This window comes from Pezoporus flaviventris, unplaced genomic scaffold, assembly GCF_033815535.1.
Source record: "Pezoporus flaviventris isolate CSIRO_AGI_PZ_B2104156 unplaced genomic scaffold, CSIRO_AGI_Pfla_v1 ptg000002l, whole genome shotgun sequence".
In the NCBI taxonomy this organism is placed as follows: Eukaryota; Metazoa; Chordata; class Aves; order Psittaciformes; family Psittacidae; genus Pezoporus; species Pezoporus flaviventris.
Window position 1 is genome coordinate 42,077,251 of NW_026892550.1, and position 27,916 is coordinate 42,105,166.

General features: G+C 38.1%; 2 protein-coding genes and 1 long non-coding RNA gene across 3 annotated transcripts in view; 1 reads left to right on the top strand and 2 right to left on the bottom strand.

Moving 5' to 3' along the window:
* On the top strand, nt 1-27,910 carry ASIC5 (acid sensing ion channel subunit family member 5). The gene is made up of 10 exons (XM_061475963.1): nt 1-114; nt 15,823-16,129; nt 17,464-17,695; nt 18,787-18,906; nt 19,879-20,028; nt 20,595-20,742; nt 21,866-21,922; nt 23,917-24,085; nt 26,962-27,053; nt 27,663-27,910. The coding sequence occupies exons 1-10, from the start codon at nt 45-47 to the stop codon at nt 27,860-27,862; spliced, it is 1,545 nt and encodes a 514-aa protein (XP_061331947.1). The 5' UTR covers nt 1-44; the 3' UTR covers nt 27,863-27,910.
* LOC133280945 (uncharacterized) overlaps nt 1-27,916 on the bottom strand; it is a 185,943-nt gene that overhangs the window by 12,127 nt on the left and 145,900 nt on the right. The window lies entirely within an intron of this gene.
* TDO2 (tryptophan 2,3-dioxygenase) overlaps nt 1-27,916 on the bottom strand; it is a 68,219-nt gene that overhangs the window by 11,963 nt on the left and 28,340 nt on the right. The window lies entirely within an intron of this gene.

Below are 27,916 nucleotides of genomic sequence, written 5' to 3' on the forward strand. Positions count from 1 at the left end.
GTCAAACCAGGAATGCCTGGTATACTTGCTGTGTCCTGTGGCACATGCTTTACATGCTTTTTACTGCACATTTTCCACCAGTTGCTTCTTTGAAGATTAAGGCTGGTGTTTGGGGTAAGTTAATGAGGGGTGCGTATATGAGAAAAAGGCAATATTTAATAAATGTAGGAATCGTTAAAGTAAGTTTTTAATTGCAGACCCTTGTATCAAGATATCAAGGTACTTTTAAGTTTAAAAAATGAAACATGGAAAAGGAAAGGGAAGAGGAAGCAGAATGTTAGACTGAATAATGATTGTAAGAGATTTCAAGTGATACACATACTTTCAAAAAATGCACACAGATTAAGTGAAAGCACTAAAACTAATCATGTCCCTCTCAAGCTGGTTTTCCAGTTGTTTAACTCATGGCAATTTCTTGATCTTATTTCCTCATGCAAAAGTTTCTCTTATTGACAAACGTTACTCAATTCTATTTATTCATCAGCTTAACACACAATGATGTAACATATAACCAGTGTGCACTTCTTCCCTGCCTGCTAGCCTTCTCTGAAAAAAAGTTAATGCCCAGTTTTACTGCAAACAAAGCTGCAGGGCCCCCATGACCCGAGACCGTTTGCTCTCTGCAAGACTTGTTCTCCTTAGCAGTGACTGTGGCAGTTTCAGTAGTTCTAGTCACTTCAGAGTGACTAGAATGACTTGGCTCATTAAAAGAATCATACGCAGTATGTGGGTGATGGAATATGTACCCTGCTCAGCCAGATGCCGTACGTCAGGCTGTACAAATATTAGCTTAAAACTAAGCTGAGCCACAAGTAGGACTCCACTGAGGCAACCCATCAGGCAAGGTCAAGGTGATCCTCCTTCAGGATATAAAACTTGTCAGAGGAAAATAATCCTCTCACCACACACATCTACACATCCGCTCAGGATGCAGGCGAGTAGAGATGAAAATGAAGACCATGCACTGGCATATACATCAGAAATAAATGTTGAAAACTGTGCTTTTCACCATCCCATTTGCACTCAAGAACCTTGATGTACATGCTGGTACCTCTCACATGCACAGACATCAAAGACATGGACAAGTAATGTTTATCTTGTCATTTCTATATACCTTCACCTGAAACATCCAATCTGAGCATCCACAGTGAAATCAGAATTTTTGTTACCTTTTCTCATGGCACAAGCAAAGAAAGAGTATGAACCTAATAAAAATAAGAGTAGTTGAAAAACATCAAACTCTTAACCTCACCAAAGAAGTTATCCATTTTCTTGTGGAGTTTTAGTTTCTTCTGTGGGATACAGAGAATAATAAACTTCCAGAGCAATGGTCTCTGAAATGCAACCTTTACATTGTCTACCCAGCAGGCAAAGGATTTTGAAATATCAGAGACCTTTTAAACTCTGTGCTTAACAAAATATTAACTCCCTGTTTGGGAAGTAATACTACCCTCAATTGGTTCAGGGTTACCAAACTCCCTCAAAATCTAGCTGAGGATACTGTCTGAACCAAGCACTATACTCCTCCCTCTGATTCAGCAGCAGATGAGTTTCAGTCAATCAAATCATCCAGACTACAACAATTTAGAAAGTTATTTTCAGTATTTCCAACATGTTCAAACTCTGGTTAGGTGTGTGATAGCTGATTGGTCCCAAAGTGCCTCCATTCTAGAAACCACCAGCCTAGAAACTCTTGTGAAATTTGACAATCCAAATCCACCTGCATCTGCATTCACATCTCATCATTCTTGCTCGATGACCATGTTCACTTTCTCCAGTTCAACCCTCTTGAGCTGGTGCCATTAGAAAGCCTTGCTATACTCAGGATCCTCCTGCGCAGAAAGCATTCCCAAGTGTGTCTGAGTCCTTACCAACATCTGTTTTCCATCAGTTTCTCTTGTAATTCACTAGCAACCAAGAACCTTAAGGTTTACATGAGAGGATTAAAAAATATGATTCTCCAAATCATCAGAAAATTGCAAAGACATTGGGGAAAGTAACATGAACCATTTGTTTCAAGCCCACACTTGGGCCACAAATGCATTCCTCTAACCATGTTTGTACAACATCATGCTTTGATTTAAAATAAGAAACAAAAATATTTTTTGCAGTGCTGTCAATACATGAAACACTTATCAAAATATTCACTCAGGTCCTAGAAAAGCTCCAGTAATTTAATAATTCCTTTTTAATGGCAGAGATAGTTAAAAGTAAGAAAGCTGTTACTTTCATAAACAATTCAGAATGAAGGTGGTAAGCTCAAGCTCTGGGTTTTTATGGAAAGCAAAACCCAAATATGTGTTTAAGAAAAAAGACTACATAGTAAATTTGTTTTAGAAAGTTTTTAGCTTTTAAAATATATACTCTGTATATATTTGTATAATGAACGTCAGACTATATTCTGTGCATTAAATGCAAATCTATGTTTATCAGGGAAAGTATATGAACTCTCCAGTTTTGCACACAAACCAGAAATAATTTGTTCTTTTCTCTCTCATATGTAACCTCAATTGAAATAAATGTTCAATCTAAAATGTACATAAATTCAATCAGTATGATCTGATACTGCACTGCAGAATTTAATGATAATTTAACAGTCCATGTTTCCTTTTGAAAACTAGAAATGTTGGGAGCAGCTTCATGTTAATTTGTTGAACAAAAGCCTTACCTATCCCTGCCTCACTTCAAAAACAAGCAAACCAAATGAGACCACCAGGTTCATGTCTTATAGAGGGAAGCAAAAACAAGTATGGGACTTAAAGCTTATAACTCCTACCTGCACCTCATATCTACCGAGAGCAAACTGTAGACTGACTGTTTCCAGAACAGCTGGGTGATATTATGGATAATACCATCCTTGACACCATTCAGGGAAATTTAATCTCACACTAGCTGAGTTCTGCTCTCTAACTAAACTATTCCCCAGCTACAACAGATCTCAAACCATACAAGACCAGTGGAAGAAAAGGTCTTAGTGAGGACTTGAAAACCCCTGAAATAAAACACAGACAATACGGAACTATCATTCATTCATCTTAGTGGCAGCCTTCACCTGATCTCAGCAAGGCTTCACAAGTCTGTAATGAACTTGGTACTAAAAAAATTGTTTAAAAAGTGACTTGTACTACAAAATCATGAAACTGTCTGTTAGCAGTGTAGATGACAATGCAGATTAAAAGAGCCTTCAGTTTTGGGTCAGCTCAGAGCCTTAAACACTGGCATGGCTGTGAGACCCTTAGAAATGAATCTGCTTCTGCCATGCTGCTCAAATTTGGGACTCAGTGTAGGGACCTGATTTTTGAGAGAAGCCTTTATGCTCTGGCAGAGATTTTACAGCTGCTTTGCCATCTCTTTATACTAGCATTACCATAAATGAGTCTTGACGCAAAAAGCTCTTCCGTGTGAATACATCTGAAAGCAAAACACAACCTTCATTTTAATTGACAGTATTACTTTTGTTTCTCAGAATGCACTGTCATTTCCCTTCCTCATGCTGAACACTCAAAATCACATAGAAGCAGATGTGATTCTGACTGTTCAGCATGAATGCACACACAACTTGCTGTTCGTGTTGTGAATGGCTGAGCAAAGCCATGAAGACCAGGAGTGTGTGTATGTGGCCTTGAGTTTTTATTTAGTTATTTGTTTATTTACTTCTAAAGTATGAAAGTCAGACAGAAAAAATTCTGCTCATCCCAGATACCTATCAAGAGAATTCTGACCTTCAGCAGACAGTGAGAATGCTCTATTTCACGACTGGCCTGAATACAAGACAAACACAGCAGAAAAAAAACCCCACGGCTTCACAGAACTGCACGTTGGGGCCTTCAAATGAACTGTCATGGCCTTCATGACCAGCATGCGAATTGTTAAGCACCCTTCTTAATCCACCCTCCTCCCCTTTCTGTTTACCTCTCCTCAACCAGATGGACATGGGGTGGCTGAGCTAGCTTCTCTCATCTCAGCTGCAACAGGGTTGCAGTACGGATACAAACTGGACTTACATAGAGAGAAGTGATTCATTCATACATGCAAAAATGGAGCCCCCTTCTAAGCCTGGCCAAGGCAAGGTTTGATGAAAGGTGGAGGTGGCCAGTAACGTATTTTGTAGTTACAGGTGGGGTCAAGAGCCTGCATGTTCTTATTGTGTGGGGCTTTATGTCTAAAATATTAGTAAGAGTGACCCCCTATGTATTGCCATGAATCCAACAAGTGTTGGATTAGAAGTGATTAAATTAGAAGTGACTTGTTCACCTAAGCCAAATCTCAAGTTATCCCATATGAAATCACTTACGGAGGAAAAAAGAAGACCAAGGCACACACAGATGGTTTGGATGGTGTCACCAATTCTTCTGCTCAAAATCTCGTTCTGATTACAAAATCATCACAGATCAATGTGCTTTTGCAGTGTTCATTAACTTGAACAAATTGCTCCGAGACCTTCTGGCTACAAACAACTGACGCTTGGAGCTTCCCAACGCTTGTCCCAGAATTAGACTAGGAGTTATCCAGCACAGACAGCTTCTACCTACAAAACAGTGGCGTCAGTGAGTTCGATAAAAGATCCTAGTAGGTCATGCCATGCTGAGGAGATTCTACTAGAAAGTAGCAGATTTCTTGGAAGAGGTGTTGGAACAAAACAAACAAACATTTAAAAGAAAAAAAAAAAACAAAACAAACCCCACCAACCTGAAAAGCAAGTTTACAATGAGATAATTTTTCTGGTATATCCATCTAACTTTCCAGTATTGATAGCCCAGGCCCTCCTAAGATACCCAGGTCCTTGCACTTAATAACCCTTCTGTGAATCCACAGTCTGCAGCAATGACTTCCATAATAAAAGTGCATATCAGATGAAAGAGTATCTCCCTGTGCTAGTTTCAAACTTTCTGCCAAGTAATCAAGTAATTTTCATTTCTGCTTGGTACTAAGTCATGGCTTACGATCTTATGACAAATAACTGTGCTATACCTTTATAGTCCCAGTCACCCTCTTCTGCACTTGTGCAGATTCTGTTGTGACATTTTTGAGATGAAGCATTCAAAAGGTAAGTATCTTTTCAATGTATAGATGTAAGCATTGTTAGTTCCATAAAATCATGGCGATTAAAAATGTTTAGACACCAAACGCGCAACTATAATAGTGAAATGCAGTACAGAAGCTATTGTTATGTTTTGGTTGAAAAGGTACAACTCAAATTGCACAGCATGAGTCAAACCCTCACTGCGTAGGCTGCTGTTCAAGCACTGAACCAAAATTACTTCCCCAGCCAATGTAATAAAATAACAAGAGATAGGTGAATAAAGACACATAAAAAGAAGAGAGGAAGATAAATTTGGCACTAAAACAGGTCCTCCGCTCAAGTGAGTGCTTTGTGATTTTCAAAACTGGACTTGCTGTTTAACAAGCATTTGAAATTAACAGTCAGTTTTGAAAAAAACTAAAACTTGGTGACTCAAGGCTAAAACAAACAAGCTTGAAGTTGATGCAATATTAATAATCCAATCAGACATTTGTACATGGGGGAGGAACAGAGCTCAAGGTCTTGCAAGCTACAAAGAGAAGAGATAGCGCTGCAAAGATCTTAATTTGTTTTTATTTTAATTGTATTTTTTCTACTTAAACACAAAGAAATCTGTCATCGCTTCCCACCATACCTTTAACTTCCATTTATGTTTCACACATCCCAGCACAATACCCTTGCCCCACTGTCTATCATTTATGGCTCAGCGTAATGCAGCAGGATTCCTTTCACATTGCACAGTATCTGACCCTGTTAATGTTGGTAAAAAATCTCCCACCCCAAGATGTGCTCAAAAAGGAACTCTTCCTAGATTACCACCAGGTCATCCTACACCTGTTATTTTCTATGTATACCAACCAGCACTCATGCTGACTGCTTGCACAGGTTGCCTGCAAGCTGTGCTCTGACAATGAAGCAGCCTGCTCTTTGAATTGTCCCAGAGGAACAATTTAGCTTTCTCACATTCTGACTGGTAATTATTTTCCAAGTATGCAGAAAATGTTCTTTCACTGCTATTGCCAAAACTTCCTCTTTTCATGTATGAAATGTGTTAATATCAGCCAAAACCATAAACTTTGGAAAAAACACGTATCTTGAATACATGCTACAGAGTTGTTCTAAGGCAAACCTATCCTCTTTTAATGCCTTGCAGCCACACATTGCAAGGTACAATTCTTTAGTACAGGAAAGCTGTTGTTCTTCTTCTCCTGAGCTGAATCCTGGTTATTTCAGGTACAGTGAAGTCAAAATCTGGAGCCATAAGCTACACCCTTGCCTCCATGGCTCAACTTGGTCTACTGTCTGCTCCATGGTACAGCTGGCTAGGGAGTTCAAAGGGCTGGTTCAGGGCAAACGCTAATAAAAATTTGCTAAGCTCATCCTATTCAGTATTATCATTAATGACTTGCGTGATGGAATAGGTTGTACACTACTTAAATTGACAAATGAACAGCCTGGATGGTGAACAGCATGCTGTTAGATGGGGGCTGGAATTCAGAACTATCTTAATCACTGAAATAAATAATGTGCAGCTTCAGTAATGCAAACAGTAGCACTCTTGAATGCTGGTTGCGATAACCAAACTAGCAAATAAGAAATTCTTTAGAAATCACCTGGATTTTTCAGTTATTCAAAAATAACATGTTTAAGCAACAACAGGCAAAACTGTGAAAAGAGCAAATTTTATACTGGAAATTTTAAATGGAAACTTTCTATATGACATGGAATCCTTCCAATCCATAGAATCCATTGTATTACGTACTGAGTACCAGTCTTCAAGAAGCATGAAGACCACTTGGAATTGGCTCAGGAAATGATAGCAAGAACAATAAATTAACATAGAAAATATGGTCCATTAAGAGAAATGGAAAGAATTATACATGACCTGTATAACTAAGAGAAGATTGTGGGGCAAAAGTGATAAATAGCTTTCTTTCAAAGGAATGATTAATAAAAATTTTCCATATACAAGGGAATGAGAAAAGGAGTAACCAGTATAAATTCTGGCAACACAGACATCAGAAAACAAAATGTAGCAACATTTCTTGTATCTGTAGAGCACTACAAAATATTGAGGAGAGTTTATAATTTCTCCAGTCATAGCTGATTCTGCCTTGATGCACAGACAGACCCAATGAGTCCCCCTTCTAACTATCTATGAGGCTTTTTTCTACATCCCCTCTCCCCCATTTCTGAATCTACTGGCATACCTGCTTTGAAGGAAGGAGCAAGACAGATTGTTGCATGTACAATTAGTTACCACGTTTCACATATGCCAGCTTTTCATTTGCCATGAAATAGCAATGACAATACATTAAAACAGTCCAGATGTTGGTCACTCTTTTTCCCCTGCTTTTTCCTTTTTTTCCTAGTATATTTTGTATAAATTGAGTATTTGCTATCTGCTATATTAGCAAATGCATTCCTTGAGCTGACTTAAAAGAAGGTAATAATTGAGAAGTTTCTATTAAAAAAGAGAGCTAAGCAAAACATTATAAGAAGCATTAATGCTGCTAAAGCACTTGCAGAGCCTCATGCAATGAAACGTAAATTGGAAGGAAGCACTTTAACATTCTGGAGAAAAAAAAAGTCCAATGAAAGCTAAATATGCACTGAACACATATTTGTGCTTGTATGTATGTAATTTCTCTCAGCAGCCCACGAGAATTCCTATGAGACATTTTGCTGCAATGAGGCTATAAAGAAATAACTTTATCGGAAACACATTATCTCTTTGTCTCAGCAAATAGCTGTGTAGTTATGCTGGCTGCAGCATTTTGTTTAAATTTAGCACCCTAGGAGAACTGAACAGCACTGAGGAATGACATTTTGAGTACAAAATTTACAATATAGATGGACAAAAGCCATCATGACCACCTCTTCACTGGTTCTTTTTCCTAACCTTTGCTGCATTAAGTATTAGGGAATGTGTTATTCAGATAACCAGATACACACTGCAAGAACTGACCGGACAAACCAAGCTGGCTGTGACTAATTTATAATCTGAAAGCTGTTTGTGCAAGCCATTTGGGAAAGATGAACAAATACAAGGTTGGTCTTCGCCCCCTAGTGTTTGCTTCAGAATTACTGTAAAACAACTATAAAATAAGAAGTCTTTTAAAATCACTTTCTTTTGTAAAACAGAACCAGACAACACAAGCCATGTCTGTCTGAAGTATTACATAAAGGTTCTTTGTAAGACAGAATTTTTACCACAGAATTTTTACCACAAACACCAGTAGGATGAATCGTATTTGCTGCATAGAGAGCAATTTACAGTTTGTACTCCTTAACTGTATACACACAGTGGTATAAAGACCAACATAATTTGCTTTGAGAAGTCAAGCAACTCAAGCAAGAGGCATCATCTGGGTACTGTGAATTAAAGTGGTTTGCATTAACAGGACTCAACGGATCTGCAAATCAGTGCTCAGCAGAGCACTAGATGTGGTTTAGTTACATACAGATGCTGAAAAACAGTTTACTGTTAAGCACTTCACTGCTTGAGTGAACGCAAGTGCTGTGCAAAGCTTGCCCCAGCAAAGAGCCTCAACGGTGAGGCAAAAGTGGCAAACAGAGCTAGGCTTTCCAAGAAGCCAAGTACAAAAATCTTCTGCTTGTCACACAGGAGTGACTAAATGGAGTTCAGTGCTTTAGCTTCCTGCTTTTAGTTTTAACAACATGGCAGAAAACAACTGCCAAGTTGTCTGCAAACAACTAGACACTGAGGCACTGAGGGACCAAGTTAATATACGTGATAACCCAAGAACACTATGGACTATCAAATGAACCATTACTAAGAGAGTAAATGAAAGAACTGGAACAGAGAGGGAATGTGCAGAGGGGGAATTTATTATTATTTTCTAAAGCATTAATCAAGCACAGCCCAGTACTAAAATTACTTGTATTTTTAATTGCCTTCTATTAGATGCTTAGGTTTTTAAGTTGAGAAAACTTCAAACAAGATCATACCACACATCTAAGACAAAAGCAGTCTCTATCCTTTATCTTAAGGGGTTACTGGAATGATTGACTCTGCATGCGTTTTCATCCTCACCCAGAGGGTCAGTTCTCAGGAATAAGAGCTCATTTTTGCTAAAGCCCACAAGAACATGAAATCTGGAGCTGGTTATGAAGACAGCTATTCAAAGTGTGGATGAACTGAATTTTGCTGCTGGTGGGAACCTAGTGGCAGACATTCGTTGCCCTCCAGAGCAGGAAGGGTTCCTTATCTAATTAAAGAGAATCTATTTAGTTCGGAACAGCACAGTATTTTAGTTTAGATAACTGGTCTTTCTAAAATAACAGGCAAAATACAGAAGATATTTGCAAAGTGATGCAAGACACCAGTCAAGCCTGCACTTGTATTATTATTAGTATAATACTGACTTGAAATGTATATAAATATGATCCTGTCATAAAAATAATCTCTTTTACGTTGCAAAGCACTTTACTTAAATGCAAAACATAGCAACCCTGGCAGGTAAATTGCCCAGTGTTATGTGTCATTGAGCATCAACTCCCATTTAGTTTTCTATAAAAGCCATTACCTAGTGGTAACCAGTGATAAGGCAGCGTGTTACCCATTCCTTCCTTACTGAAATAAGCAAAGCCTCATGGACCAGCTTCAGAGATTCATTCAATCGGATGCTAAAGGTATGTGACTAGACATATTAGAGTTCTTTACCAAGAGTTTTGTTACATTTTGGTGGTTTTTTTCAGGACTGACAACCAAAATGAGAAAATCTGCCTCATTTCTCTTTTAACCTTGTCCAAAAAGAGCTGTAGTGTACATTTTCAAGATATAAAGAGAGAGATGAAAAAAGCTTGCAGAAAAAAAAAAAAAAAATCACAAAGTTATTCAGGGGGTGAGGAAAAGTCTCTAGCTATTTAGAATAAAGACAACAAAGTTTTAACTAGGCAACTACTATTCTGAATGATATAACTCCTTCCAGGCAAGAGCTCCTGCGGCTGCTGAGCTATATTTGAAAAGGCCATTCTTTTTTAATAAGTTCACAAATGAAAATCCAATCACACTTAAACAGGGGGAATATAAAAATGAAAATGTTGTGCCTTATTTCTGCTATGCAAAAGCTTAGCTTCCAGTTCTTCCCACGAGGTCCTGTTACATTTTTTTCCTCACTAGATCAAAGAGCCTATTACTGTTATCTGTCAGTGTATGCAAGCAGTTACAGACTGTGACCAACTAATTGCTGAGTGAAATGAAAAGAAACCTTTAAATTCAATTATTCAATTTACAGTGTTAACATTATAGATACTGTGAATTTCTGAGGTTTTTGTGTAAGCTGATAACTGTATGTCCCTGGCCGTGTGTCCCTGGTGCAGGGAACTCATTTCTTCTTTAACAACAGACTGGAAAATCAGGTTTCTCTTACTAACCATGATGGTTCTTGGGGCTTCTCCAGTAGTCAGTGTTTCCTGAGGCAAAGCATCTGTAGCCCATCCTGAACATATGAGCTACCATATAGTTCTTCCATTTATGTTCTATATTTGGCTCCAAATATGTGATTTGCTCCTAGATCTGGATTCCTCTCATTTAGTTACCTCCTTGCTTTTTTACTTATCCATGCTCTACCCTTTGGATCTTCTAGAAATACTGGGTTTATTCACATCTTTGACAAAATTATTTTTTTAGCTCAATGCCTACATTAAATGTACTTTGTATTGGTTCTAAAAGAACATAGCGCTCTCAAGACCTTACTAATAGTCTGAGGTCTTGCAAGACCTTACTGTCTCTCTAGCAGCAACTTGAATACCTGCCGCAGAAAATATATGGACTCAGTCAGAGATAAATATAATCAGACAAAAGCCGTTGATTACAAAGCCTTAACCCATTAAATACTATTTCTTACATGCACTTACAGTGCTCTGCCTCCCCCACAGCACATGAGACTTGGGCTTTTATACTGACCAAAATGCACACTCATTCCGACACAGGTGGCCAGCCTGTGCTGGAAGAAGTGGCCAGCAATATCTACAAAGGTCTCCAAAGGTTGATAGAAACCTGGACATACTTATTTTTACCAACTTCTAGTGCATGAGTATCACAGAGAGACTGTATTAAATGAGTCACAGTATGCCCAATACCCCTGATAAGAACATATGAAAGACCTTCCCATCACCGAAAATGCACGCAATACGCCTGTATCCCGTGTTTGTCTCACTGTAGGTTCGGGGGGGTGGGTGGGGGGTGGTGGATGGTGGGGTTTTTTTTGTTTGGTTTTTTTTTTTTTTTACTTTAACGTAAAAATGGTTGCTCTCTTCACTATAAGAAGGACTGAAAAACATCCATAAAAGCTGACATTTCAATTAATTCAATCACTGACAAGGGGGTTGTCCTGCGGTGGTGCTGGTTCTTTCCAGGGTTTCACCCATCGAGCCGGCACCCCCCACAGACCAGAATCTGTAATTATACACATACAACCTCGACCACTTAGTTTTACTTCCGCAGGACCTTTCCAAATGCCGGTTTCCAAGTCCTTATACCGGACCCAAATACCCGGAGTTTTAGTCATATAACCTGAACCTAATGCCTGACCATGTATTATGGCAGGGGGGTCATTAAAGTCTCCTGTCAATTGCACAAAATTCATAACATATACAGCTTTCTGTATCCTTGCAACCGGTGTACATCCTTCTTCCCCCATTTTTTGTTTTTCCAACAGTTGTTTCAAAGTTTGATGTGTTCGTTCAATAATAGCTTGTCCTTTAGTACCCCCACGATCACCCTGACCTTGTTGTAGAAGGGGTTTAACAGCAGCGGCGAAGGCAGTAGCCATGTATCCAGCCTTTTCCTCTGCTGTGCCCACTTTAGAACATGCATCCATCATTTCTTGAAGACCAGCAGATTTTGGCAAAACCTGCAAAATACGCTTACAAGCCGGGTTAGCATTTTCCATAGCCAGAGACATAAGCATGGATTCTTTAGCATTAGATGCCAGATCAATATTCTTTTTGATAGCCTCTGTCAATCTGTCAATAAATTGCATATATGGCTCAGTAGGTCCCTGCTTTACTGATGTATATGAAGGATTAGGTTTTCCTGCTTCCGGCACAGCTTTCAGAGCGGCTAAAGCCAATTGCTGTGCTTGCTGTAAAACTTCAATTTTCATACAAGCCTGTACTCCATCAGGGTGAAATTGTCCCTTTCCCAATAACATTTCAGATGAAACACCGTGCAAAGGGTGATGAGGATTACACTCTGAATTCTCATCTGCAGCCCTTGCAGCAAGCTCCTCAAACCCACTTTTAAAATGTAGGAGCTGTGAAGGAGTTACATTCTCCTCCTCAGGAGACTCCCACCCTGGCAAAAATTCTTGGGGACTAAGTTCAGGGGCAGTAGCAGCACGAAAAGGGTTAACATCAGTTTGTTTTGGCTGCTCAGTAGCCGCTACTGACTCCCGAGTATCAGCTGGAGCTACCGCTGGTAAAGGCGTTGTTGACACAGGATAGAGGAAAGGCGCAGGGTCCTCAAACTTTCGTACTGTACTGCGCGCCGGTTTTTGACCAGAATGTTTTATGCCTGAAGCAGACGACACTACCATGGCTGTAGCACTGGGTGCTGAATCTAATGTAGGTGCCGAGCCCTGCTGTTGTGAAGGCGAGTCAGAGAGAGCTGTAAAAACGGATTTCGCCGCCTGTTTCTCAGCCTTCATTGCGGCTAGAGTCCCTTTTAGTAGTAACCAGGGGGCAGCAAGAGACTTCACCTCTTTAAACCCACAAGTAACCTGATCCCACAGGCATGCCCCAATTTTTTTCCAAGTCCCGAGATCAGAAGCTTCATTAACCCCCTTGATCAGCTCTTTTTCTTTACTCTAGAGCAACAATCTTTTTAACAGATTATCGTCATATTCTATCCCTCTCACTGAGAGGATATGCTGGAAGAGCTTAAGGATGACCATTTTTTCTTTGCTTAATTGATTCCCCATCCTAACCCTCTTCCAGACCCCGTCGGCTGTTACCTTATTTCCACTGCGCAGTGTCTTCCGGGCTCACTAGGCCCTGTTCCGAGGCGACTACCTCCCGATCCTGGTCCTGCCAGATTGAACCCAGCCGACGTCCCTGCGGCTCCGCGTTTTCCACTTTCTTCAGTGCCACGCACTTTAATTCCTTCAGTTTCAATATCAAAAATATGGGGGGTCCCTGTTTGGGCGCCATTTGCCGCAGAAAATATATGGACTCAGACAGAGATCAATATGATCAGACAAAAGCCGTTTATTACAAAGCCTTAACCCCTTAAATACTATTTCTTACATGCACTTACAGTGATTTGGCATATTATGATTGGATACATATCTTGAAGACCCTTGCAACCAGCATATAACTGGTTAAACACAGGTGTGGGAACTTGACCTCGAAAGCTTGCCAACAGTCCACAGTTCTCATTAACTCAGTGAATTCCAGCTTCTTATCTTACTTGCTTAAGCTTCCTTGGGCCTCTCATGGCCTTGCTGTATCTTTCAGGATTATTCAGAGTTTATGTACCAATTATCCATTCTCCTGTGAGAACACTGTCTCCACAGATACCCAACTTAAAGCTAGTTCATCTGTGTTGGTTACACAACCTTAGTACAGATACACACAGCCAAGCTTTGCATAGGATGAAGGGTTAATAATTTATAATCTCACACCCACCCATTACTATAGTGTATTATTATTTAGTAAATGAGATCTGGAATAACCATTCTATTATTAATTATATATCACTGGAATGTACTTGTTCCTCAAATAGACCAAATACCAGAGCAAATGGCTACTCCTAATTCACATATTTCATACTGTTTTCCAATCCACCACATATGAGAAATTTCATACCAGAAATCTACCACATGATCCTTTGTAGTTAAAAATCTTTTTTTTTTTATTTTTTTTTTTAAATTATAGCATTTTCTAATGAAAACTAAAAGTAGAGTAAGGATTCTTATATGCACTCACCTAGTAGTGCTAATTCCTCTGGCGAAAGACAGCAATGAAAGCAGCAATATGATATTAGATAATCTTATGCACTAACAGCAAAAATTTCACAATCAGATAAAACCATGTATATTTACTGCAGTAGCTATGCACAACAGCTAAATACAACGTAGTTACATATTTGCATAAATTCTAAGTTACACTGCTACTGATTAAGCTAACTAGTGGGTTTTGATGGCAGTTCATTCTTATGTAGGCATATGCTATCATTCTTCTACCTAGCACAGTGTATATAGGAGGAAAGAATATACACAGCACTTTTCCTGAGAGAATAGGGTCTGACTGCTTGTGGTCTCTTGCTAGAGGCTATGGACAGCAGACGCAGACACATGGTAGGAATGTAATTTGCTCTGCTGTTACTTAGGGAACAAGCAAAGCACATGTCCCACTGCACACGCGCTGGTGAGAGGGAAGCCTAAAGCAAGACAAAAGCACACGTGAGTGAACAGCTTTGCAATGGGATCTAATAGTCACTAGAGCTAGGAGAGAATCTTTTGAACAGTTTTCCAGCAGAAACCTGATGATAAAAAGGGTTCACAATAAACTCAGCCAGTACTGATCAAAGTTCTTACATCTTTAAAGAGAAACAGAGAAAATTCTTTCCCTTCAGAAACATTTTGAAATCTAGCATCATCTGAGATTTCATTATCACAGGCCCCAGACCGTGCAGAGACCAAAGCAGCATCCCAGATTGCTGATGTGGTCACAATAGCTTTGGCAGATGACCCCTTCACATCCTTTGACCAACTGTAATAGCCTCAAGTAAATCAGTCTTATAAAGGGTATATTATCTTCCTCCCATGTATGCCACACTATTAAATCTATTAAAAAAAAAAAAAAAATGGAATTAGGGAAGCACTTAATTGTTGTTAAATGCTAATCTAAGCGTATTTCCAAGTCCTAATCATTATTGTCTCACAAACTTTCTTTAATTTATGGCTCCTATGGACTTTCTTAATGACAAAATAAAGTAGCAGATAACAATCTGAAAATGAAGCACTTTGCAAAGAGACCGGTCCAATTATAACTAGATACAGGAAAGGCCTTATTAAGTTTCCCTCATTTGGATGTTTTGAGAGAACATTTTGTTCAAATCCATGCCCAAAGTTCATTCAGCAGCAAGCATAAAAAAATTTCCAGGTACTGATTATATTCGTTACTGTTTTTAAACTTAGATCTAAAAATATTTTTTTTTAACATCACTTTGCAGAAAAGTGGGATAAATGAAAACTAAAGCAGTCCTGTTTCAAAGTTAAGGAATCAGACATGTACAAGCCTAAAAACCCAGACAGTAGCTTTCCTTTTGAACCTGTAACTTCAAGTTTTATCCAAAAACTTTTAATAATGAAAGAGTAAAATTTCCTTTAATATGATTCCATATCTTTCCCTTTTTACCTAATTTCTCAGAGCAAGTATGAAGAACCAGGCCTTTAATGGGATGTTACTGTAAAAATCAGATGCTCAGCTTTTTACAGTAGGTTCACAGCAACCTCTGGTCTTATATCACTGAGGTATGTCAAAATCCAATCTTTTCGACAGAAGTGGAACTACCCTTTTATATTAATGTGCTTAAAAATTTGTGTGCTTGAAATATTGCAAGATATAGTCTGTTCCCAGACAGCACTGAGCTCATCTTGCAGCACACAAGTCTTCCATCCTGAGAGGCAAGTTCACTACTTAAAGAGAGAATTTACAGTTAAAGAAAAATTTTACAGCTGCTTCCAATATCAAAATTATGTGGTTTCCTTTAAGTGTCATTTAAATGCTAATTTTACAAATGTTTTTTCACTTTGTTCCATATTAAGGAATATTGAAAAAGATACAATTGTACTTAATAAAGAAACTGGTGCCACATTTGGATGACAGAAGAAATTATCATCAGGAGTTTGCCTCATCCACTTCATTTCATGGAGTGCATAATATTGTTCAAACACAGAGCAAGACTCGCAAAGTGCTGTGGCTGTTTGTAGTCATGGGCTGTTTTGCCATTGTTATATGGCAAATCTGCAGCCGCTTCATCTACTACTTCACCTGGCCAACCACTACTACAATGGTAGTTCAGTATGTGGAAAATGTCCAATTCCCTGCTGTGACTTTCTGCAACTTGAACAGGTAAAAGTTATGTTTGTTATTTGCTCTTTAGAGGCAATACCTTTATATGTGAAAACAGTTGGCTTCCACAACATGCCTTAACAAATCACATAAAGTAAATATGGCTCCGAGGGGCATGTCTTCCACACCACACATGAGATCCAAATGAAGAGGAAAGTACAAGAATCAAGTAGAGGGCTGCTTTTTTTTAATCTTCCCCTTCCTTCAGATGAACAATTGAACTACAGATTTTTAAATTTTAAAACATAAGTTGGAACAGAAACACCTCTGGTGGTGCTCTTCTATGTACAAGCACTGCTTCTAAAGTGCAACTGAGGGACAGTCACCAGTTACACCCAAGTTAAAAATAAAACACGAGATTTGCAAACACAGATATTCAAACAGAAACTCAGACAAATGTAGAAATTTTGGACAAAGCAGATGTTGTTTTTCAGAGATGGTCAAACTTTATGGTTCTAGCTGGTGTCAGTGGGGTTTTCAGGAGGGAAACATTTGGTCTGTTTGGAAGTCATGGAAGTTCACTACAGATTACTACATCTGAAGATAATGGCCAACATTCAGATGCGGCCACCTTGAAAATAATTTTACAAACCTATGGCCTGATTTTTAGAGCAAATATGTAATTTAGGAACAGTTTTAGAAATACAGAAAGTTTAACCACATTGTTTCCTCAGTCTTCTGCCTTTCCCTGGCAGAATCAGCTAGAAGTCCCAGTCTCAAATATCTGGAACTATTTGCATCCCTCGCATTGCCCCATGTAAAGCCACCCTGGGTTATATTGCACAATATTCACCATGGAGCCACAGAGCTTATGGGAAGGTAGATTGTCTCTGCACTGGGGTGTAGTGCCTTAGTAAAGCAGGTTTATGAGAGCACTGCAAATACACTTACAGATCAATTTCATAAGTATTAGAAGACAGCTTTTTTGAAAGGAATGGCTCCTCCCAGCTAGTTTCCCACATGTAAATATAACTTCATTTTTTTCATCAGTTCTCCAAATCTGGTTGTTGTCTTACACAGATGGCAAATCTACAGAAATCTGTTCAAAGACTGACCAGAATAGCCATGGGAAGGTGTCCATTTTCTGTTTACAGATATGGAAAATAGCTTCCTAGAAATGGAGAGTATATTTTTATTCTGTTTAGATAATATATCTAGAATATATAATTATAATATAGAATATAGAATTTATATGTTTATATTGTAGAGACCAAAGTGCATTGTGGTGGGCAAGAATCACATTTTGCATGCAGACAGCCAGTTGTCTCACAGATTTGGCAAGAGCAGCTTTGAGATGCACAGAACTAAGCAATTTTTTCTCCTTCCCTTGACAGGTTCCAAGCTCATGCAGTAAGCAACCTCAAGATAATTTTTTTCATTTGGACCATTGTGTCTGGAGTACTCCACAATTTTTCTATGGAAAATAAGTATTCTCAAGAGCTCAATGATTTTCTTCTTGGGAACCAGAACTTCAGCATCAAAGAGTTTACAAAGAAAAATGGGTTTTATCTGAACAACAGCACATTGCTAGAATGTGACTTTTTTGGAAAGCCATGTTACCCCCAGGTAAAGATGTTTATTTTACTAATAAAATAAGGAGAAGGGAAGTATATTGTTACCACTCCCCACTTGAGACACCTATCTTTGCCAGCTACTCCCTCCTATTGTTCCTTTACAGTTACCCAATGGAGAAAGAAAGTTTTGCTCTAAACTACCCTGAGGACCCCAGTTCTCCCACTGACTGTGGAAACAGCCTGCAGGACTCCCTGAGCTGTAAAATGCGATTTCGGTCTAAATTGCTCTCAGTCCAGTGTCACTTCTGCACTGGAGATAGCAGCCTTTGGCAACTGTCAAACCTTCAGACTGTATCCAACAACCTTGTCCATAAATGGCCTGTAATGAAGGTCAGTTTGAAAAGTTTTTTTGCAATACATGATTACGTACTTTTGTTCTTGAGGTCAAGAATACAGACAGCCAGGGTAACTACATGCAGACTCCACAGGAATTTTAAATAATGAGGTGAAAATAGTCCAGCTTTGGGAATTTTGGACAACAACCAAAGAATATGATCATTGTATTTTTATGTCAATTCTTCCATAGAGCAATTCCCAACTTACATAGAAGACATGAACAGAAAAGTCAGGACCTTATTCTTTCAGATATAACCTATAGATATGCTACAACTTATAAAATTAGGCATTGGAGAGCCCTCTTGACTGAAAGATACTAGTGTTAATAACTAAGACTAAAGCAAAAACTATACTTTCATGTGTAACATGACATTTAGATTTGAAACAATCTTCACTAAACATGTACTGAAAAAACTAAACAAGTTGGTTTTGAATATATGTCTATTAAATAATATATATTTCTAGATAATGTAACTATATAATTTCTATAAGGTATAGAAAAACAGGATTTCATTAAATGATTCTGAGCAGCTGACAGATTAATAACATGAAATTTCTCCTTTAAACTTAATTTCCTGCAGAAAGGGTGAAATCCTTCTGAATATTTCCATCAATTAGCACTTTTCTGATTGAAACATTTAGCATTGCCTTTAGGAAAAAGAAACACTCCAGTAGCCCATCTCTTGCATTGTAATTCACTAAGGAAACTTCTTTCCTTTTACTCTTCCCTATTTTCCTTTATTGAAGGATTTTGAACATGTTTTCACTGAATATGGAAACTGCTTTACTTTTAATCACAATGATCTTGCAGCAAGAAGAGTGAGTTTGTCTGGAAGAGGCTTACATTTGCTTTTTGATGTCCAACAGGTACAGCTATCCTAATGATTATAAATCACATTTCATGTAATAACTTGCAGCTGAATTGAGTTGGTTTGGTTTGGATTTGTGTTTTTGTTTGGCTGGTTTTACACAGACCTTCAGAATTTCATGCACAGATTTCTATATGAAGACCATTTCTGAGTGAGAGGGTATTTTCAAGGGAAGATCTAACACAGATTTTCAAAGTCAGAATTATTGACTCTGTCCCCAGCTAAATGGTTCTGAAAGTTGCAAGTGAATGTATATGTACATATGTACAGTTCTTCTACAGTCAAAACATGTCATGAGAGCAGTAATCTCATTTTACACAAGCACTTTGGGGTGACATAAATTCATTTTAATAAAAGGCCCAGTAAGGGAAGTCATATGGTGCCAGCTTCTAAAGCATTACTGAATTTTAGTTGCAGCAGCTGTAAGTGCTCAATGACAGCTAAGATTTGGTCTTTGCACTATAGCCTCTGGCCTCATTACAATTATCTTTGAGCAATAAAACCCAGAAAATTAATATCACCTTGTGAGGTCAGCGAGGAAAACTAATATTTTGAGTGATAAATGACTTAGACATTCACTTTTATTCTTTAGGAATTACGAGACAGGAGTGACAGGTTCTGGAGAGAGTAATGGAAAGTTTGCTGAAATGTGATGGGTAGTTGCAAGTAAAAGGAGAAAATATCCAAGTTATGAGTAAATGTTTATCTATGTCTTCTTGCTTTTGAAACTGGGAGATAACAGAAGGAATAAAAAACACCCCTGAATTTTATAGTTACTGGAAGGAAACCCACAGAGGCCATTAGCAAAGAAAATTCAAGTCAGCTTGCTTCTATACTTATCTGTAAATTGCCTAAAATGCAACTAGAGATACAAGACCAAATCAAAAAGCACAGCACCATTTTAAATATAGCTAAAGCTTCAGATGGTAAGCAGAGCCAAAACTACTTTAAATAATTCTTTTTGCATCAGGAACAATTCACCGATGAACCTTCTCTTGGTTATACTGATGCTGGGGTAACTTTTGATATCCATTCACCCAGAGAGCTTCCACACTTTGATGGTTTAGGTTTACTAACACCAGTTGGAATGCATGCACAGGTTGCAATCCGCCAGCTGAAGGTAAGGACTTTGTCCATCAAGGGGAAATATTGGTCTTTGCTGTCTCCTCTTCTGAACTATGACCATGAGTTAGACATTTTGGAAGTTAAGTATTTTATCATGCCAAAGGGACTCCTAAAAATAACATTTCCTTCATAGACAAACAAAATTATTTCAATTTTGGGGCGGCAGAGGAGGGTGTCTCTGGTCGTTATAATCAGTATCTATTCAAATCAGCCTTTCTTCCCTAACATCTTACAGTCTCGCTGACATATAATGATACAAGGACACCAAAGCATATTTTGTTAGCATTAAGACTGTCTCAGATTCCTAGTGGAATCCAAGTGGAGTGCACTACTCTTCTGCACTAGGCTTTCTGATCAAGTCTTACTTTTGCTGTGAGGAGTTGATTTTATAATCCCAAAAGCATAACCTGTAATTGCCTCCAATTGCCTCACAATGTTACTGCTTATGCCTTCAACAGTCTTCCTTAGTACTTTAAATTGTGAGAAAATAACATCTAAATTTAAAACTGAGACAATATATATATATATCTATATATATCTTCTGTTATTATTATCCTACAGTCAATTATCCAAGAATACCCATGGGGAGAGTGCAAGCCTGATAAAAAGCTTCGCTACCACAGGATTTATAGTACTAATGGATGTTTGCAGGAATGCAAAGCCCAGTACATACAGGACTGGTGTGGCTGCTTGCCATTCATTCTTCCAGGTATTTCTCAGGCATATCATACCCCTACACCGATCATCTTGCTTGAAGTCCTCACCTATTATTGAACAGCAAAGGAGATAGGGAAAGTCTCCTCTTTCCCACCTTTTCAGCATTAAAAGCAATGATAATATTGTCACCTCTCTCTAGAGCAAGAGCTGGAACCCAAATCTCTGCTCCCACAGCTCTTTTTTCACAATTAGGGGGTAAGAAAGCACTGTCCTGCCTCCACTTTCTCACTCGATATATTTTTAAATATTCACAGTATCACAGTATGCCAGAGATTGGAAGGGACCTCAAAAGATCATCTAGTCCAATCCCCCTGCCGGAGCAGGAACACCTAGATAAGGTTACAAGGCAAGGTAGAACGTTTTCACTAAGGGAGACCCATTAATGGGTGATCTCCAGTTCATTTGTTTGGCAGCCTCTTGGAAAGGAGGTCGGCAATTTCCTGGGAACTTTCATGGAAAGGAGTTCGAGAAGGCAATTAAATCTAGGTCTCCCTACCCAGGGTGAGAGCTTTATACAGTACTAGTGAGATAAAGGAGGGCAATGCCTTCTTTAACTGTGTGCCAAACTGCAAAGTAGTATTTCCATGCAAGGGAAAAAATGGGTGAAACTGAGATCATCTGAAATCGGAAAAGTTTACTGTTAGCTCAGGGTGCTGTCTTACCCCTTAGGTCTCCAATTAACTCTTGCATGAAGTTCGAAACTTTTGCTGAAACACATGGGGTGTAATCATACATGGGTGTAATCATAGATGGGTGTAATCCCATCTACCCTATTTTGTTTTCTCATTTCCACTCAGAAAAGCAGAAATTCCCTGCTTCAGCAAGCTAACACAAAAAGTGCACCACAAGCTTAAAGGCAGTTCTGTCTGGCACACAAAATAAAGATGTTTGCTACAACAACAAGCTTCCTGGCTTGGTCTGTTGTCTTTCATCATTATATGCCCCTTTTGGTGTTGGTAACTGCATCATGCCCAAACAAATTGATTTCTCAGTTGTATAATGATAAACAAGAAGTGCTAAGCAGGCTTCCATGACATTATGTTTCATTGGGGTACAAACAGAGCTAAGGCCTAGACTCTAATTGAACTTCCTAAAGTTTGTTGTTTATTTTTCAGGAAATGGAACAGAGTGCGATTTGCTGAAGTATTACAATTGTGTTTATCCGGCAGTCTGTAAGTAATAACTTTATATTTTCTAAGCCAATTTGAAATAGCAGACAGTACCCATCAACTAAAACAATACCAAAAACGGTACTGAAACTGAGTACATCCCAGTTCATTAAATATTCTGCAGAGACCAGAATAGAGCTTTAAATAGATGCCAATTAGAAAAAAAAAACACACAAAAAAACCCCAAAAACCAACAAAAAACCAAAACACCCAACAAATCACAAAATCAAACATAAGAATTAATTTTACTAATCAGAAATGGTATAAAATAGAAGAGTGTTCAATTAGTCTGTTTTCCATTATCAAGCCTCTGTCTTGCATCTTCAAAGTATCATCCTTCTAGCTCCAACGTTGTATTCTTTATATTTGTGACAGAAAAGTGAACAGCACAGTAATAACAGGTTTGCCAGCTGATAGAAAATATAATTGAAAATCACTGGACTTCAAAGTTTTACCTTTTCAATAGTAAAATGAATTATAGGTTTTGAAAGAGCTCCAAATACAAGTAATTTCTGTAATCAAATAATGTGCACACAATAGATACAGAATCTGTAAACCTGGAGAATACTGCAACTGGCAGTCTGAGAAGTAACTTCTCATGAACTCTAGAAGGCCTCCTTTTTAGTTGTGTTGGATTCTTGACTCTCCCAAAGGAATGGGTGATTAAGATAACAGGTAGATTAATAAGTTTTGGTGGGCCTGTGCAGGGTTTTTTTCTGTTTTGATTAGGTGTGTGCAATATTCATGCAAGATCTACCACTAGGAACAATGATTATCTCTCCTGTGGCTGTCTTGAAATAGATCCCACTGAGTTCACAACCTTATATAATCACAATCTTTGGTAGCCTGTCATGGTGGAAATGTGTATATTGTTTTACTTAATGGATATTCTGTAACCAAGTTTCAATGAAACCAGTGAGCAATTTAACAAAATAACCCCACAAGGGTTGTACCCCACAAGGAGATCGCATCACAGTACTGCACATGGGGAACCTGGCTTGTAGGTGTCTGCTCCCCAGATCCCCAAGTTAGGTGTTTAGTCTCCTTTTACAGTGCAGGAGAAGTTAAACATCTGATAAGAAACTCTCAAATGACAGCACTATCTGCACGACCTACCACTGGTGAGAGCATATATTTTAGGAACCCTAAAGGCTGGCTATCAATAAAATCCACACCACCAGCATCCCTGGAGAGCACCTCAAATCATCAACTAGCAGGTTGAGATATCTCCTCCCCTGCAGGCTGCAAAAGCCCTAAAATACAACGGCCACCACCACACCAGGACAAACACAGCATCACAAGCAGGAGGTTATGGTACTCATCTCAGAGTACCAGATACCTATGGGTGATGGTTTATGATTTAGGAAACATTTATGCCTTACCATTTTTCTTCTACATTAATTTTCTCCATGCTTCCTGGATTTCTGTAACTATTTGAGGAATAGCTCCTCAACTTCATGAGCAGCCAGACCTGCAGCATCTTGTGGCTTCTCTTTGGTATTTGAAGAAAAAAAGCTGTCCCTAAACCCTCTTAGTTGTCTTAAGCCCAATTATCAAATTGCAGACAGGGGTTAAGGTAAAGTGAATTATCTTACCAAGATTTTTATGTAGTTATTAGATAATAGTAAACTGCAACTGGCATTGCTCTGGAAGCTGTTTCTGTGCACTAAAACGAGCTAGGCAGACATCAAGGCACCAAGACCAAAAACTATACACCTAAGCACAGAAAGCTAGCACAGAACATGGAGAGTCTTCTGTTGTCCTGCTGTTTAACTGAATGAAAAATAACAAGCACATAAATCCCTAATGAGGAGGAAACACTTCTGGGTGCTGAATTTCCTTGGGGAAAAGGAACATAAAAATCTCAACCCTTGTCAATGTGCACCAGTTTCCCAAATGCCAGTTACAGATACTTATTTTGTAAGTTTTAAAAGAAGGTTTTAAGCTGTATGCTTTTTTTAGAAATTCTATGTAGATTCTTTATCTTGACATTTCAGATGATATAGAGATGAAAGGATTATGTACAGTAGGAACCCACAATTCCACTTGCCCTGCCCCATGTGAAGAAACAGATTATCCTACTACTGTCACATATTCAAGTTTTGGAGGAGAAAACGCTATAAAATACTATTCTGCAAAACTGAAGAAAAACCCAGAATACATCAGGTAATCTTGCTTAACACCTTGTCTAAAAAGAAATTATCAATTACTTTTAAGTGTACTAACAGAGCATATGATTTAAATATGACCTTTAAAAAATACATTCTTATGTGAGATATTAATAATGCTGTCTCTGAGATAAAAAAGTCTTAGACAAAGTTGGCTAAATTTAGACATATTCATATATATTAAAATACTTAGATACATCTAAGTCTTGTGGGTAACGTAAAATAGATACTGCAATAAAAAAGGAATGTTTTCAATTAGCTACTCTGTCACTGATCTTTTCTAAGAAAGTGGGCTTTTCTGATCACTTTTGTAAATAAAAATAAAGGGCAAGGTTATCAACTCTACCTACAGTCCACATGAACAATCCATCCAATAGAGAAGATAAATCTTCACCCTTCCACAGCTGAAGTCAATGAACCACCTAAATAGATACTATATTAAGTTGCTTTCTCTCAACCCATTCTCAAAGGAAACTCTGTAAGCACTGATGAGTTAGGTTTTAGCGTAGCAATAATATCACAAGTTTATCATTCTTTTCTATTATTAGTAGAATCCACTAATACAGTTTATATTATAGAAGTTATTTAGAAAATATTTAGTACAATATTAACCCTTATGAGACAGCAGAAGAGTGAAATAGCACATTTCTGTGTGACTGAAAAGACTACACAGCAAAGAAGTAGGTCTATGCCCAAAAGAAGGGACCTTCTAGCGTGAAAACATGTCTCAACAGTATTGACTACACCTTTTAACCAGGAAATGGTGTTAGAGCTTGTTACGCATAGTGCTGTGTCACTCAGTAGTAGCATTGAGCTGACAACCTACATACTTTTAATTTCATAGAAGAGATATCATATATGTTTATGCTTTAATAGAGCATACATGCCTTATGGTTACCATATAATAAATTGATACCAGAGTTCCTTGCAAGCAAGTATTACATCTTCAGAAATAGAATGATTTTGAGTTTGAAAGATACTATCTAGTGGTCAAAGAGCATTTAATACAGTTTTATAGACTGAACTGCCTCTTGCTCACAGACACAGATGTTAACAGTGCAAGTATTAAGACACGCTACATGAATTCATTGTGTCCACACATTGAAATAGAATCATAGAATCATAAAATAGTTAGGGTTGGAAAGGACCTTAAGATCATCAAGTTCCAGCCCCCCTGCCATGGGCAGGGAGACCTCACACTAAACCATATCACCCAAGGCCTTGTCCAACCTGGTCTTGAAATACGTTTCTAAAGAACTGCATAAAATTTGGCTAACGAAATATCTGTATTTCATTGTTTCAGTGACTTCACTTTTCTTACTCTTGAGGCCATCAGTCTACATATGTTTACATGTGAGCAGTAATTATGTGAATCATAGAATAGTTTGTGTTTGAATGAACCCTTAAGGGTCATCTAGTCCAACCCCCTGCAATAAACAGGGACATCTATTAGATCAGGTTTTTCAGTGCACTGTCCAAGATGACCTTGAACACTTCCAGGGATGGGAAACTACTCTCTGGCCAACCTGTTCCAGTGTTTCACCACACTCACTTTAAAAAATTTCTTCCTTATATCTAGTCTGAGACTATCCTCATTTAGTTTAAACCCATTACCCCTTGTCCTGTTGCTACAGGCCCTATTAAGAAGTCTATATCCAGTGAAGATTATGAAAATCAAACATGTTGTTATATGCAAAAGTATTAATCCTTATTATCTTTGTTGATTATTTTATTGTCTGTAAACATCATGCATGATTCAGTAATTATTCAATTAAGCAAGTGAAAATAAAGAGCATTCCCCTGTTACCAAGCCTTAACCAATAGGATTCCTGCCCCTGTATTAATGAGTACCTATTCCAAACTATAAAACATTGAAATCTACTTCTTTCTGAAAATGTAAGGAGGGAAAAGTTAAATATTTATTTGGATAATTCTGCTAGCAACTCCATGACAATGGTAGGAAGTCTTACTAATAGAAGTTATGAAAATGATATTATTTTTATTATTCAGTGCTATCTTGAGTTTTAGAATTATCACCTAAAGATACAGAAGTGATTATTTTGTACAGCAAATATTTCATTATCATGAATATTGTTAATGAGCTCATTATCACTGTCAAGCCAAAAATCTGTAGCTCTTTGCACTTCTGAAGAATAATCAGTACTTTTATTCTTAAAGGTCCATCATTATGTTTGCAATCAGGTTTTTTTTTGTCTGGTTTATTCCACAATCATTAGGTTTATATTCCGTTCAGGAGTTAGGCAGATTCTTTCAGCAGACATGATATCAATGATGAGCTCTTTACTCACACTGAATAATTTCACAGGTCTTGCTCCAACTCAGATTTAACTACTCTTCCACTTTTGCAACAGACAAGAATATAATCTACAGATGAGGTAATTAGGTAATAATTAGGTAAATGAGGCTATTAGCACAGGATAGAACTTAACATCTGCGTATAGGACAAAGCCCCTTCTGCACAAACATGCTCATTGAAATAAGCACAATTAAACAGCAGTTGCACACAGGAGCAATAGACTGCACTTTCAAGCACTGTATCCACTGTAGTTCAGGATGCTTGAGGCTTTCACTAAAGCTTATCTCTGTGACCCTTAAAAAGTACAAGTCTATCTCACAGTACAGATCTAGAGTTACTTTCTCAGCACAGCCTGAAGATCTACTCCTCTGATAAGCTTCTAACTGTTGGCATTAGAAAATTTTTCCTTCAGTCATTTAACTCATTTTGGTAACACTCTAATTGTTCTTTAAAAGACACCATCACACCTCCCTGACTCTGTCCATGCTGATAAACATTGCTGAAAGTGAATAGCAGTCCTGAATGTCTCTAGTAAGGCTGTATGTGTTTGTCATTAGGCAGAACCTTGTGAGTATTGACATTAAATATAGTGATCTGAGCTACAAAATAACTCAGCAGCAGAAGGCCTTGACTATATCCGAGTTGCTTGGTAAGTGAATGTTTAACATTTATTTACTGCTGATTAATAATTAAACTAAAGTAGGCCACACAAACAAACCTGGTTTTTATTCTCTCCGCTCCTGAGTCATAGCCTACGTGGGTTTCTAAACAGAAAGCAATGCCTTTTATGTTATAATGGTAATAATCATGTCTGCCCCATGGTCATTTTTGATACTCTCTCCTCTCATCCCATTAAAGAACCTACAGTATGGGCAGCAGCTGAAAGTAAGAATTAAGTCTGGCACTGGTTTACGGCTGTATCACACACAGGACTGTAAGAATACTGATGTTTACGGGATTCAGAGAGGAGAGGGAGAACATGGGGAGGAGATGCAGGAAAACAGCTAAAAAGACATAGAAACAGGAAATATTTTAAGTATCTGTTTCACAGTGGATGTGTTCTGTTTACCTTCTTTATTTAGAATTTTAAGAGACACATTAGTCTTCTCTTATAAACATTCTTAAGAATATTAATTCTGTTTTCTTAAAGCAATGGATTATTTATATTGAATTTATTTAGCACTTGAACCTGGCAAGGTTTGGTTTCCTTGTTGGACTAAACTAAAATGCTTAGGATATTTATTTCCTTCTTTTACAGCTGATGTAGGTGGCCAGCTTGGATTGTTTTGTGGTGCCAGTATGATTACAATCATAGAACTGCTCGAGTACATTTTTACTAACTTCTGCTGGATGTGCATCTTTCTTCTATTGAAAGCTCCTGAAATGCCTCAATGGAACAACCCATCCCACAACCACCCAACATACAAGGAAAAAAAGAAAGGAATACAAGAATGTTAGTGTCTTGTAGAAGCACAGAATTGTTTCTGCCACTTCTCTTCCTGTCTAAGACAC